Genomic DNA, 15,760 nt, shown 5'->3' with positions numbered 1-15,760 from the left:
TTATATGCAACCTAATTTATCTCTCTAGTCATACTGTACTGTCTCTACAGGGTTCTGTGGCAGGATTTGACTTCTAGATAGAAAATGTTGCAATTAAGCAATATCACAATACCAATCAATCTATGTAATAATTCAGTCCAACAGCATGATTTTAGGTAATATTTTGAGTTACTTTATATATATTTTTTAATCTTTTCCAATAAACAAGGTTTCAAGTGAAGCCACAGCAGAATGGTACTTCTGAATGAATTGTGTTTGAACTAATTGGTTAAATGAGTGATTCAATGGCTCCCTTTTAAAGACGCTTGTCGCCATCTACTTGCACAATTGCAGCGTGCAGAAAGAGTCACTGAAAAATCAGCATCACTGCTGGAACAAACAGACAAGTGGAGTGATACAAACAGTGAAACTGTTGGACTGTCTTAATCGGTTAATCAAATTTAACGACCGGAAATAACTGTTGCATAATCAGTAACTGTTCAGTTAGTTAAGTTGGAGGCCGTTACCAAAACAAACACAAAATATCTAGGTGAACAAATACTCGGCAACCTGTTGCCTAAAGTTTCTCTTTTCATTTTTGAACAGGAAAGCTATAAGGTGACGCTATGTCTTCTTTACTTCTTTTGACTGCTTTTTTGAACGTATTGCCTTGTAGTAAAAGACCATTTATTCTCTGCTCTGTTTGTAGTTCCCCTTTATGGAGGATGAGGGGCTGACCATGAAGAGGACAGGTATCTATCAGTATCTTTTGTACACTCTGGGTGTTTCTTAACATAAACATGAACTGTTTCTTAGCTTTAGTCTCTGAAATTCTGCTTTTAAGTGCTTTCTAAATAATTTTTTTAAATTGAAATGTATAGGGGTCCTAATATGCTCTTTTACAAAGTCTTGATTTTGTTTTGGGGGTGTACTAGAACATGCTCTCATGCTTGGTGGTTTGAAAATCGCATTATTTTTCACATAATTTACATTATTACAATACCTTTCTCCCAGACTGGCACAAACGGCTCGATTAGTTCCGGGTTTGATGAAGGCCTGCCTTCCAAAAAACTAAATGTGTTGTGATTGGTTAGCTGTCCCAGTGCGTTGTGATTGGCTAACAGCTTAGGCGGTGTTTCAGTACTGCCTCGCCTCCTTGCCCAAGCAGCAAGTTCATCAATATTGCTTTATCAATTCAGACCCCAAGTATATTGATGATCGCGCAGATTTGCACGCATGGATATTGCAAATCATATTAAAATGGTTACGTTATTGTTGTTTTTTTGGCTAAATCACGTTTTAGACAGGATGTCAACAACAGCTTAAAAATAACTGCATTGACTATGTACAGATAAGTGCAACAGTAATTTGTATTATGTTTATTGTTCTAACATTATAACATGGATTGCAATGAAACTGTTATACAGTTTAATTTATGTATACCATAGTCCCACAGAGTTACACTATTTGTGGCGGCATATATATATGCAAATTAATTCTAGAGATCTAGGTTTCCCCGGTAACGGTAACGCTGTACACAAAGCCACGCTCACAAACGCTGCTTTATCAGACGTTACATGCACGATGAAATGAAAATGACATCCATAATTTTCTGAAGACAGTTGGTTTCTTTACAGTGATATAAAAACACCCGCACCGGGTTTTGATTTTGAAACGTGCAGTGCTCAACCAAGAGTTCTCCTCACCCGCCAACCATTCAAATTTCCGTAGGTGGGATTTATTTTAATGATATTCTGCTTTGTGATGTTTAAAATTATATTTATTTGAATGATATTCTGCTTACAAACACTGGAAAACAACGCTGCAGTCCAAACGAGCCGTTCGTTGAAGATCTTGAAACGGGATTTTTTTTAAACGAAATACAGAGTTGACTTTGAGATTTGTAACTTTGTAGATCTTTTCATGCCCAAACATACACACTAACTAAAAAGTGAAAAAGCATAATAGGACCCCTTTAATGTAAATTGTAATATAATGTAAAATGTAATTGTTGTTAATTTTATATAATCATTTTTAAAATGTTGTAGATTTGTGTATCTAATGCAAAATTTCTGAAACTATAACACACTGTAAGACTAATTTCCATTTGAATTATTAGAGCGATTATTAAAGGTGATTAATTTAGTTTTTTTGTGACAGGAAGCTAAAAAAGTGAAAGGAGTTTTGTGTGTAAAAGAATAAGTACTTCTCTTAAAAAATCTTGCTATATTGGAAATTTATCATTTACAAATTTTTCCAAATGGATCATTTTCACAGGTCGTAATGATGCATTTCCACAGTTATTAACATCATAAACTTAGCTATTTTGTTTATTTACTTGCGTATATATAAAAATATATATTTCCGTTGCCGTTGGAGTAAATGGGAACACAAAAAATATATTCGTTGTAGTTCCTGTTCACTACAGCAGAAGTTTTCCCAACTATGACGACTTCTGAGAATCCAAAGTGTGAAGTATAAGGCCCCGAGTATAAGGAATATCTTTACCATTTCTTTTCTCACAAATTAGGTCGCTCCATTAGTGTTCAGTCGAGAGAGAGAGAGAATTTACCAGGGACCTGTTTTATGCCATAATAAGTGATTAATTTGATGAAACTGCAAAAAAAAAAGTTGAGTTGGACTGCAGATGTTTGACCAGTAGGATACATACGATTATATGAGTGTAGCACAGCTGCTGACTGACCGACCTGCAGCAGGGGTCTCCCTCTCTGTGTCCCTCTCAAGAGCCTCTCCAGGACCCTGACTCAGACGTGTATGCCAAGTTCTTCATGAGTCACTGCTGCTACGATGCCATTCCAACGAGCTCCAAACTGGTCATCTTTGACACAACACTGCAGGTGTGCTTATGTGCTTACTACAGTGTTTTAGTAGACTGACTTCAATAAAAAAAAAATCCTTATTGAAGATGTTCAACACATAAACACTGAAATATGTGAGTGTTGTGTACAGGTGAAAAAAGCATTCTTTGCACTGGTTGCAAACGGGGTCAGAGCGGCACCTTTATGGGATAACAAGCTGCAGTGTTTTGTAGGTAAGTTAAGCAAACGTTGGGGATCTGCTGAGTCTGTTTAGTGTGCTTGCTCAGCTGTGAGCCTGCATCAGATTACTGAAATCTTATAATGTCACAACAACATCTTCACCCATAAACCCATATTAGGAAAAGCAAGCATGATTCACATATGCTAAAATGATTAGCACATGCAAACGATAACCAAGTGTGCCATCCATTTTGAGTTTTGATATATATGGGATAGAAAAGGCTTACGTAACGGATGACATTTGATATTAAATTTCTGCTCCCAGAGGGATTTTCTTGAATCTAAGTTATTTATAAATACCACATAAACTGCTCTTGACTGATATTTTGCTGCTTTTGAGTAAACTGCTACATCAACACAGAACAAGTCACATAAACTATTGTTTAAAAGTGTGTTTTTGGAAAGAAATTAATACTTTTATTCAGCAAGGATGCTTTAAACATTGGAGACATTTATGTTCCAAAATATGTTTCAAATAAATTTTGTATTCATCAAAGAATCCAGAAAAAAAATTCTCAGGGGACAGTAAAATAATACTTTTATTCACCAAGGATGATCAAATTGACAGTAAAAAACTTTAATTGTTGCAAATGATTTCTATTTTTATATAATTGCTGTTCTTTTGAACGTTCTATTCATCAAATAATACTTAAATGTATCAGTTTCCATGGAAAATATTAAGCATCACAACTGTTCAGCATGGATTATGAGAAATGTTTCTTGAGCAGCAAATCAGGATATTCAAATGATTTCTGAAGGAGCGTGTAACAGTGAAGACTGGAGTACTGGCTCCTGACAATTCAGCTATTCTTGCCATCACATGAACAAATTAAATATTTGTTAAAAGAGAATAGCTATTTCCAATTGTAATAATTTTTACTGTGTTTGTGATCAGATAAATGCAGCCTTGGTGAACATAAGAGACTTCTTTCAGAAACATTTAAAGATGTTACCGAGCCCAAATGTTTGAACGGTAGCGTACAAGCGAGGACGCACCATGTTTACATACTGTCCGTGTGTCCGCTGACACAGCTTTGATTTGTAGCAGTCTCAGTGTCAGGGACTGTTAGAGACTGATCGTTCTCAGCACCCGTCCCCTCCATCAATGCCAGCTTCTAAGTTTAGTGTGGCTTCTGGGCCGTGGTATCTGGTGGGAAATAGCAGGGTAGAGCTCTAATCCCCTGAACCTTCTCTGGGAGTAATAATAGCCATGCTAATGAGAAAGCATATCCTCCTACTGAAAGGAAGCTCGGGCGCTGGAGTGCTTTTGTGTGAGAGTTAGTATGTTTATGCTAATGTAGGCCTCTTGATAATTTAATTTCAGACTATAATTCTTAGTAAGTTTAATTGCATGCAGTACTGTCAAGTCTGTTTCAGATCAGATTGTATGAATTAACTGCTAAATCTAAATTTAAAGTTGAATTCAATTTAAAGCTGAGTGATCGTGTTTGTTTTCCTTGTGCTATTTCGGTCTTTGCAGGGATGCTCACCATTACAGACTTTATCAACATTCTCCATCGTTACTACAGATCTCCCATGGTAATCCTAAAAAATATTAAGCAGCACAACTGTTTTATAACATTGATGATGCCACATATCATATTAGAATGATTTCTGAAGGATCATGTGACACTGAAGACTGGAGTAATGATGCTGAAAATCCAGCTTTGCGATCACAGGAATAAATTAAAATAGATAAGAATAGAATACAGCTATTTGAAATTGCAATAAATGCTCATAATATTGCTGTTATACTGTATATTTGATTAAATAATTCAGTCTTGGTGAGCATAAGTGAATTCTTTCAAAAGCTTTTAAACAAATCTAAAAAACTGACCACAAACATTTGAATGGTATTGTATCCAGATTTAGATATATGTAAACAAAGATCATGTTCATTCTCTGTTTTAGGTTCAGATCTATGAGCTGGAGGAACATAAGATTGAAACATGGAGAGGTGATTGTGTATAGGTTTGAGGATAAATATGTAATTCCACACGCGGTAATGTGTTAAAGTAGCTGTATTTGTTCCCTCTTTCAGAGATCTATCTAGAGTATTCTCTCAACTCCCTGATCAGCATCACACCTGACTCCAGGTAAAGCAGGACCTCTACAGCACTTTGTTTGTCCTTTCTTTTATCTTTCCAGTGACAGAGAGTTGTGTTTCCTGTTGCCAGCCTCTTCGAAGCCATTTATTCCTTGCTGAAGAACAAGATTCACCGGCTACCCGTCATAGATCCAGAATCTGGGAACGTCCTCCACATACTCACCCATAAACGCATCCTCAAGTTCTTACACATCTTTGTAAGAGCTTTTATGTTGCACTATTGATATCACCATTCATTAACTGTGCACTCAATCATTTTAGCTCATTAAAGTTAAATACTGTCGGCGCCAATAACTTTGTGGGCAATTGCACTGACATATAGCGTAGTTGCACTTCGGGTGTCCCAAGGTCGAATCCCGCCTCGTGGACCATTCCTGATCCTGTTCCCCTCTCTCTCTCCCACTAGCTTACTGTCAGATCTCAACTATCCTATCCTATCCTATCCTATTAAACTACTGTTTAAAATGATGAATACTTCAGTGAGATGACAAAAAGTCATAAAGTGACAAAGTCACATTTACTATCATTCTTCAAACTTTTATGGGCAAAATTGCCTGGGAATTTTGCGCGAGGATGAAAGATTTCTGATTATGTTGACTATGGCATCATTACAATAGACCATAACATTTTTGTAATGTATATGCACCTTTATTCTAAATTGAGGTGGTTACCTCATTGGAGCTGATATACACTGCTCAAAAAAATTGAAGGAACACTTTTTAATCAGAGTAACTCCTTCGATATTGATCTGGTCAGTTAAAGGGATACTCCACCCCTAAATGGAAATGTTGTCATTAATCACTTACCCCCATGTCTTTCCAAACCCAAAAAAAGCTTTGTTTGCCCTCGGAACACAATTTAAGATATTTTGGATGAAGACCGGGAGGTTTGTGACTGTCCCATTGACTGCATAGTAAATTGCACTGTCAAGGTCCATAAAAGTATGAAAAGCATCGTCAGAATAGTCCATCTGTCATCAGTGGTTCAATCTGAATTTGATGAAGTGGCGAGAACACTTTCTCTGCACAAAGAAAACAAAAAAAACGATTTTATTCAACAATTTGTCTCTTCTGTGTCAGCGTAGCGCCATTTTGGAGAATATCCACTGGATATCCACAATATCCAATTTTCATTTTTGGGTAGAGTATCCCTTTAAGTAGCAGAGGGGGTTGTTAATCAGTTTCAGCTGCTTTGGTGTTAATGAAATTAACAACAGGTGCCTTAGATGGGCAACAATGAGACGAGCCCCAAAACAGGAATGGTTTTACAGGTGGAGGTCCGTGCAATTTTTTTCCCTACTCCTCTTTTCTGACTGTTTTTCACTAGTTTTGCATTTGGCTAGGGTCAGTGTCACTACTGGTAGCATGAGGCGATACCTGGACCCTACAGAGGTTGCACAGGCAGTCCAATTCCTCCAGGATGGCACATAAATGCGTGCCATTGCCAGAAGGTTTGCTGTGTCTCCCAGCACAGTCTCAAGAGCATGGAGGAGATTCCAGGAGACAGGCAGTTACTCTAGGAGAGCTGGTCTGGGCCGTAGAAGGTCCTTGACCCATCAGCAGGACTGGTATCTTCTCCTTTGTGCAAGGAGGACCGGGATGAGCACTGCCAGAGCCCTAGAAAATGACCTCCAGCGGGCACTGGTGTGGATGTCTCTGACCAAACAATCAGAAACAAACTTCATGATAGTGGTCTGAGGGCCCGATGTCCTCTAGTGGGCCCTGTGCTCACTGCCCGGCACCGTGGAGCTCAACTGGCATTTGCCATTGAATACCAGAATTGGCAGGTCCGCCACTGGTGCCCTGTGCTTTTCAAAGATGAGAGCAGGTTCATCCTGAGCACATGTGACAGACGTGAAAGGGTCTGGAGAAGCCGTGGAGAACATCATGCTGCCTGTAACATCGTTCAGCATGACCAGTTTGGTGGTGGGTCAGTGATGGTCTGGGGAGGCATATCCATGGAATGATGCACAGACCTCTACAGGCTAGACAATGGCAATCTGACTGCCATTTAAGTATCAGCATGAAATCCGTGGACCCATTGTCAGATCCTACGCTGGTGCAGAGGGGTCCTGAGTGCACGACAATGTGGCGAGAGGATGCAGGCAGTTCCTGAAGGATGAAGGAATTGATACCATTGAATGGCACTCACCTGGCCTAAATCCAATAGAACACCTCTGGGACACCTCTCAGACTGTCCAAGAGCTCAGTGATGCCCTGGTCCAGATCTGGGAGGAAATTTATGTAATACTGCATATTCACCAATAGGTGTCAGTATACTTTTAAAACATAACGGCTAGCAAAACAACTGAGTGCACATTCAACTCGATCTCATGAAAAAACATAGCTATTTCACAACGTGGCGAGCCACATAATTCGTACCGCATTATTCATACGGAAAAGTATGGTTTTTAGAAAAAAACCATGAGGGTCAACCTGAACCCCATCTCAAACCAAAACACCAATGGGGCATAAACCGATTGTATTAATGAGATTGTATGATTTCAAATGAATTAGACATCAGTTTGCCAAAACATTTATGATTTGCCATGAGATTGTTGGCGTGAAATGCTTATGTTGACTGTCCTCATAGCTCTGTACGGAATGATGAGAATTTGCTTTATGAATCTCAGGGCTCTATGATCCCAAAGCCAGGATTCTTACAGAAGCGCATTGAGGAAGTGAAAATTGGAACATTGAAGAGTGTTGCAACTGTCAGGGAGACAGAAACAGTTTATGATGCTTTATCAATATTTGTAGAGCGACGGGTCTCAGCCCTGCCTGTCGTCAACGAGCAAGGTACTGTGTACGACTGTTTGCTTTTGTTTTTCTGCTTACTTAATACATATCTTTAACTTCTGAAGGTCTTCTGTGAGGTTTCTGATATTTTTTCATTCTCTTTAGGCAAAGCGGTGGCACTTTACTCCAGATTTGATGTCATTGTATGTAGACTCATATCCTCACCTCTTTTTTCCATGATTATTTTACAGCAAATAACTTTCATATGTACCAAGCAAAGCTTAAAGTTGGTATCATCTGCATTTACATCAACAGAATTTGGCTGCACAGAAAAGCTACAACAACCTGAACATGACGATGCAGGAGGTCATTCAGAGCCGCTGGTGCTGCATTGAGGGGGTGCTGAAGTGTTACCCTCACGAGACCCTCGAAATCATCATTGATCGGATCGCTGAGGCTGAGGTAGTAGTTTCTATGTTATAGCCTTCAAGAACAGAAGGCTTGTTTTCATTTGCATCATTTGAAATATGCTGACCATAGGCTGTTTCTGTCAGGTTCACCGTCTCGTGCTGGTGGACACAGAGGATGTAGTGATGGGCATCGTCTCGCTCTCTGATTTGCTTCAGGCACTGGTCTTGACTCCTGCAGGCGTTGAAGCACTTTTCTCTTAACACCAGTGAAGGGCTCCCTCTCCACCATCATCCTCATATCATACGAGGTAGGCAGACTGCCGTCAGCAGAGATGCTGCTTTTTCTCTTTTTTTAACCATCCCTCCATTTCTGCAAACACAAGCTGTCAATGTACCTTTAAAGTGCCCCTATTACGGGTAATGAAAGGTTCATATTTTGGTTTTGGGAGTCCCCATACATGACATTGGTGCAGATCAAGTGTTACTGCAAGTCCAGGAACATTTGTTAAAGAAAATAAAGGAATGATGCTATTCTTACATAATTTTGTTTTCCAGAATTTAGCTCTAAAGCAAACCATGAGCCGACCTTGAGCAAACCATGAAGATGAATATTTGAAGACAGAACGTGTAAATATTTTTAATGTTGCTGGCACTTTGGGATTTTATGTATAACTTTAAACATGCCAAATCTTATTTTGCAATTTAACTTGTATATTTGTATAATTTATTAAAGAATTAGAACAGTCATTTGAATTGTGATAGTTCTATGTCAGATAAAACTACAGATATTTTGACACATACTATGTAATAATACTAACCCTCCTGACAAAAATCTCCTTTTTTTTTTTATAACATTTTTTGTTATAATACTTCTTGACCACCTGATCTTTTCATTGTAAATAAACAGATAATGATGTTATTTATTTAGTCATAAGTGTTCCTACAGATTATACATACAGTAGATTTACAATGTTATATTGCACAATTGTTAATTTTTCCTACCACATACAACATATTTAATTAAATGAATGTACTGTGTTGTTATTTTGGTAAAGAAAAAGTCTGGGTGAAAAACTGCTACAGAATAAAACTACAGAATAAAAATTATTTGTAAAAAAAAATTTTTTTTTTACTGCGTTTCAATACAAGAAAATAAAACATTCAGCCTGGCGATGGCAAATACAGAGTTCAATGTTTGAGATGTTGGTGCATATATTTACCAGAGGTGTATCCTTGTACATCCTGCTTTTCACTGTCAGCAAAGAGTGTCATGCTAAGTACTTATGACTTTTTTTTTAAGTAGGAATTTAATAACCTAATTTGCATCATTTGCACTTCATACCAGTTTGAACACCATTGAACATTTATTTCAGTATGTAGCTAGCACCTTTGACATTAAATATCTCATACACTGACTAATGTTTTGAAGCACTTAATCCACAAAACCACTGTATATCAATGACTAATGTCTTAAGATGCTGTGAACAAGTTAATGCTGTTCAAATAAAATTAAACTAAACACTTTATAATAAGCCTGCACAAGTTAACATTATCCAAGGCAAAAGTTAACTACAATCATAGGCAGTGTTGGGGAGTAACTAGTTACATAGAGTTGTTACATTACATTAATAGGGTAACTTGTAATCTGTAACCTATTACATTTCCAAAGTAACCTTCTCAACACTGCATTTAGGCTACTAACAAAACACTTTTACAGCATTAATCTTTGTTCATTTCTATTTGTACTAATACGTTTAACATTAAGCTATGCACAATAGTATGTTTATACATTAACATTAACCGAGATTAATAACGCTGCAAAATTAAGTTTAGCTCATGATACACATTAATAAATGTGTGGAAGCTTACTGTAAAGTGGTACCACCAAAGTACAGATGGAGAAGCGCCAATGCCATGTCCAATGTCGTTTTATGGCCTCAGTCGGAATGTTTGAGTGCACACTTAAAAACAGACTCCATGCACAATTCTTTTCAACTTAATGTATTATTTACTGCAGGACTATAAAGTTACAATATTAACCATTACAACACAAGATTCCTCTCTGTATTTTTGGCAGTGGAGTGCTTGGTGTATTGATCATTTTAAATGTTGTGTATGGCCTCTGTTGAGTTTCATACACATGCCAGAGTCTTCCCTTGTTTGTAATGCAATCGTTCGGCAACAGAAAGTCAAACAGACATTTGGGGAGGAAGTGCATTTACTGTCTCGCTTGATGGAGTGAGTGACAGTCACAGGATATTGTCTCTTGAATGAATTCCTCATGAAAGAACGGACCGAGATAAAGAGAGCACTGCGACACATGGGTAAGCTCTCATGGGAACAGTTTTTCTTCAGAAAGCTCTTTTACTTGTTTGTTGGTTCTCTGAATAGCAAAGATTGCATTAATGGTTGATATCTAATAAATAGTCATTTAGCAGATGCATTTATCCAAAACAACATATACATATACACAGTGCCCTCCAGAAGTATTGGAACAGTAAAGACAAAATTATCCTGCTGGAAGTAGCCATCAGAAGATGGGTACACTGTAGTCATACAGGGATGGACATGGTCAGCAACAATACTCAGGTAGGCTGTGGCATTTAAACGATGCTCAATTGGTATGAAGGAGCCCAAAGTGTACCAAGAAAATATCCCCCACACCATTACACCACCACCACCAGCCTGAACTGTTGAGACAAGGCAGGATGGATCCATGCTTTCATGTTCTTTACACCAAATTCTGACCCTACCATCTGAATGTCGCAGCAGACATCAAGACTCATCAGACCAGGCAACGTTTTTCTACTGGGGGGCTACTGAGAGGAGTTATTATCTACAATGATTGATATTCCAAAAAAGTTTGGAATAAAAGTTAAGAAGAAACACAGGAAAGAACACAAAGGTGTTGTAATCGCAAACAAAAATGCTCTAGGTAAGACCATGAAAGCAAACACTGTTACATGAGTAAAGATGTGGAGCATTTCATGAGGATTAACTGCATGGTTTTATTGACAGAGATATTCAAATCCATAAATTCAGATTTACGGCAGCTGATCCTTACAAAGGTTTAAAATGCTTGTAAACCAATTCTGACTGAGCTGGTTTAATCTTTACATTTTAGAGGCTGAGCCTGAAACTAATCCTGATGATCCAGACGTGGTAGACGTACCCCAGCCTGGACTCGCTGAAGCGTCCACCTCTGCACCCGCTTCCTTCAGACAGACGGCTTATACTAAGAGGCACTTTTTGTTTTTCTCTCCAAACTTTACACAGTGCAATGTGCAACATTAACTGACTTAAAAGGTGTAAACCTGAGGCCAAAATCTTGGAAGGTGAAAGCAAACCACAACATTTCCAGGTACAATTCAACATAATTAGAGTAAAAGTTGCAGTTATTTCTTGTTTAGAGATGATAAAGCTGATATTCTTAATATTGAAAGTCAAAATCTGTTCTTCCTAAGATCTCCATCAACATAACAGAGGCTAGGCAGCTCATCGGGGACAATATAGACCCTAGTGTCGTGATTGAAATTGGAGATGAGAAAAAACAGACGTCTGTGAAAGAAGGAACCAACTCTCCCTTTTACAATGAGGTGATCGTGCTTTCTTTGATGGACACTTTCTGATATTGGCAAAAATTTAACAGCCGTGTTCTTCTCGTCCCAACAGTATTTAGTGTTTGACTTATTTTGCAATCAAGACATCTTTTTTGGCAAAGTCATCAAACTATCCGTAAGTACTTAGGCTAAACAAAATGCTTTTCTTGATGTAACCTGCAATGCTTATACTTTTGTGCACTTCTCCCAAAGGTCATGCACTCAAAGATCATGAAGAGCTACTGTGTGGGAACCTTCAAGATTGATGTTGGGACAGTTTACTCCCAGCCTGGTAAACACTTGCTTTGCAGTTGGTCACATCTTTTCTTAAACTAGAGAGATAAAAGTTCAGAATCTAGTCTGAGATTTGGATTATTGGTTTTTCTACTTGTAAAGTAACACTAAATCTTGTCTTGCTGTGCCAGGCCATCAGTTTATCAATAAATGGGCCACGCTCACAGACCCCGCTGACATCCGAACAGGGGTGAAAGGTCACCTGAAGCGTGATATCAGCGTGTCAGGAAAGGGAGATGTTGCAGCACCGTCCCAGAAGTTCAGTGATGCTGAAGGACAGATAGAAAAGTAAGATCTCAGTTTGTTTTATGGCATACTAAAGACTGAATGTAATAATTAGGCTAACTGAGACTTGTTATAGCACTTGCATATCATTGCTCTTTTGATTGCTTCCATTGTCCTCATTTGGAAATCGCTTTGGAGTCTGCTAAATGACTAAATGTAAATCTCATCTCCTACATTTTATGATTGTTATTCTGGACAGCCATGGTGGCAGATATTTAAGAAACCATTTATAATTTATACGCTTTGTTGCTTTACTAATCAGACAATAAAGATTAATTCATGCAGTTGTATCAGTTTTAGTAATATAATCCAATATTTTTCTTTTTTTTTTTTTTAACTGATTCAGCATTTCTAATTTTCGTTTTTTTTTTAAATGGTTAGTTCACCCAAAAAGGAAAATTAGCCTGTGTTTTACTCACCCTCGAGGCACCCTAGGTGTATATGACTTTCTTCTTTCAGTTATATTTAAAATCGTCCTGGCACTTCCAAGCTCTATCATTGCAGTGGGTGGATGTTTCTGTACAACAGTCCAAGAGACGTTAAATAAAGTGCGTGCATCCATAATAAAACGGGCCTCACATGGCTCCAGGGGGTGAATAAAGGCCTCCTGTAACAAATCCATGCGTTTTTGTAAGAAAAGTATCCATATTTCAAATGTAATAAACACTTTTTTTCTCTCTTCCGCTGACTGTGGCATGCAGAAGGCGTTCCGGCGGAAAATGTAGGACGTATGTGTTGCGTGATTAGTGGCGAACGCGGAGAGAAAACAAAACAAAACGCCGGTCATGAATTAGAAGCACAAAATGAGGATTTGTTAAGATAAATGTTGGAGGATTTCAACATAAACCAAGAGGAGACTGGTTTTCCTTTGCTAAAGTAAGGAAATGTTGCTTCCTTTACACCTGTAAACAAACTCTGGAGACTAGCATATCTCAGAGGTGCGCGCGACTCATACGTCTTACATCATCCGCCCAGAATAGCTACTGAATGGCTTCACTTATGACAGATACTGGAAGGGAGAGAAAAGTGTTTATTATGTTTGAAATTGGGATATGTTTCTATGGAAGCCTGTTTCCGCCACTGAAAAAAAAAAAAAAAAAAAAAAAAAAAAAGGTTATTGTAAACTTTTATCTCACAATTCGGACTTTTTTTCCCACAGAACTCTGAGATAAAAACTCGCAATTCTGACATTTTCTCGCAATTGTGAGATATGAACATGTCAGAATTGCGAGTTTTATAAAGTCAGACTAATTGCGAGTTTATCATGCAATTCTGAGAAAAAAAGTCAGAATTGTGAGATAAATAGTCGCAATTAACTTTTACATTTTTTATTCAGTGGCGGAAACGGGCTTCCATATTTTTCTTACAAAAATGCATGGACTCGCTACATGAGGCCTTTTATTGATGCCCCGGAGCCGTGATGCACGCTTTATTTAACATCTTTTGGACTGTTGTACAGAAACACCCACCCACTGCAATTTCTAACAATCACAATTGTTAGAAATTCCTAGAAGTTCTTTGTTATATAAAAACTTTGTGGTAACAAGGTTAAAATTACTGTAACATTCTAAATGTCTTTGAACAGATAATGTCAATATTATGAAACTGATAAATGATTTTAGGAGTGAGGGTGTGAAAATATTTAAGATCTTTAGGAAGGCATGATACATGTCATTTTTCTTAAACACCCGAAGAACTAACAATAATATAATATGACCCCCTTTAAATGTGTACTTGTTTATTCAGGTAACTTTGGGAACTTAATTGTTGGTACAGCACAGCCTCCTTCAAAGCCAAACTTGAAGATGTGACAGTGACCACTCCTCTGTTGGACACTGCAGCAACAATGCCGTGCAAATCTACTACAACACCAGAAAGACCTCTTTTTGGAGATGCACAGAGGTGCTTACAACACTAGTTTATATTTTCATCAAATAATGGAAAATACCTTATGACTGGACTAATCTTGTTTGTGCAGGCACTACATGCACTTGCCCATCGGAGTGCAGAAGCCCTGTGTGTATATTTATAGCAGCTGGGAGGATACAGACTCCATCACGCCAACATGCTGGACACAATTGCCCTGATGTTTGTATGTGATGTGAACCCTCAACCCAGTAGTGTTTTATGACATTACCATGTAATCAGCCGGTAGCTCATGTGATTCTTTCCATTGAATGTTTATCAGGAGGAGGGAGTCACTAAAGTGGCAGAATTGGATAGAATGTTGTCTCCAGAAGCCGGGACTCTCATGCTTCATGTTCTTCGGGAATTCAGAAGAGATGCCAGGTACGTAAGTCTACTAACCACAGGGAGTTAATGGAGATATTCAGTGATACCAGAACAAAAGCTCTTTATCATTAATAGGGTCATAACATCCTTTTATTTTTTTTAAATGTTAGGAAAGTTGCATGTTCAAATACCTTACAATGTGACACAGTAGGTGCCACTGTTGTGTTAGTTTTCACTTTTGTGTCACGGTTCGGCATTCTGATTAAATTAATGTTTTATAGCAAAACCAGGTGTTTTATTTCACAGCTTTAAAGAAAATGTGTTATTCATGAACTGCATAAAAGGTCTGTTCACCCAAAAATTAAAATTCTGTCACAATTTACTCAGTTGTTTAAACTTTCTTTTGTCCGTGGTCCATTTATATATATTTTTTTAATTTTTTTAGTCCCCATTGACTTTCATTGTATGGACAAAAACAATTGGGACGTTCTTCTTTTGTGTTCCACAGAAGAAAGGTACAGTTATGGAAAAACGTGAGAACAGAATGATATAATTTTAATTTGTGGGTGACCTGTCCCTTTAATATGCTCTCTCTAATGAAATTCTAAAACTGTGTCCTAATTATGTTTCTGCTGGATGTAATGGTATGTTTTCTGCAGTGAGTTGAAAGAAGGTGAAGGGAAGCAACTTGACCTTACTGGACATAAAGAGGCTCACTCTGTGCAAACAGGAGCTGGTGGGTCTCTTCTGTGCATGATCTCATTTTTATCTGTAAAACTTCAGACTTAACCCTCTGCTCATTACTGCTTCTCCTCCACAGTCTAGTCCAGCTCGTTCTTTTCACAACCAAAATATAAAATTTGTAAAGAAATGAATTTGTAGGTTCAATTTAAAGAAGTGTTTAGGATCACTTGAACTTAAATTCTGTGAAGTGTATTTGAACATTTGTATATTTGACTAGTCTTTGGTTTTCTTTGCTGCTCTTCAGGAGAGTATGACAGAAGCAGCAGGAGGTCTCCTTGAGCCCAAGAGGAGGTCTTCGACTGTAAAAGAGATG

At 38.0% G+C, this 15,760-nt stretch overlaps 1 protein-coding gene across 1 annotated transcript; it reads left to right on the top strand.

Moving 5' to 3' along the window:
- Positions 1-2,702: 2,702 nt before the first annotated feature.
- Positions 2,703-9,405, top strand: LOC306877000 (5'-AMP-activated protein kinase subunit gamma-1-like). The gene is made up of 11 exons (XM_079428504.1): positions 2,703-2,837; positions 2,950-3,031; positions 4,519-4,577; positions 4,950-4,995; positions 5,080-5,134; positions 5,216-5,342; positions 7,778-7,943; positions 8,049-8,086; positions 8,199-8,345; positions 8,438-8,601; positions 8,849-9,405. The coding sequence occupies exons 1-10, from the start codon at positions 2,769-2,771 to the stop codon at positions 8,552-8,554; spliced, it is 906 nt and encodes a 301-aa protein (XP_079284630.1). The 5' UTR covers positions 2,703-2,768; the 3' UTR covers positions 8,555-8,601; positions 8,849-9,405.
- The last annotated feature ends 6,355 nt before the right edge of the window (positions 9,406-15,760 follow it).

The sequence above is a fragment of the Barbus barbus genome (assembly GCF_936440315.1).
Source record: "Barbus barbus genome assembly, chromosome: 11".
Classification (NCBI taxonomy): Eukaryota; Metazoa; Chordata; class Actinopteri; order Cypriniformes; family Cyprinidae; genus Barbus; species Barbus barbus.
This window is presented reverse-complemented; position numbering and strand designations above follow the sequence as displayed.

Excerpts from the sequence above, each read along its gene's own strand:
- LOC306877000 (XM_079428504.1), top strand. The coding sequence starts at position 2,769 with ATGAGTCACTGCTGCTACGATGCCATTCCAACGAGCTCCAAACTGGTC. Across the intron at positions 4,996-5,079 it reads TAAGATTGAAACATGGAGAG|AGATCTATCTAGAGTATTCT; the intron begins GTGATTGTGTAT and ends TCCCTCTTTCAG. Across the intron at positions 8,087-8,198 it reads ACTCCAGATTTGATGTCATT|AATTTGGCTGCACAGAAAAG; the intron begins GTATGTAGACTC and ends TTACATCAACAG.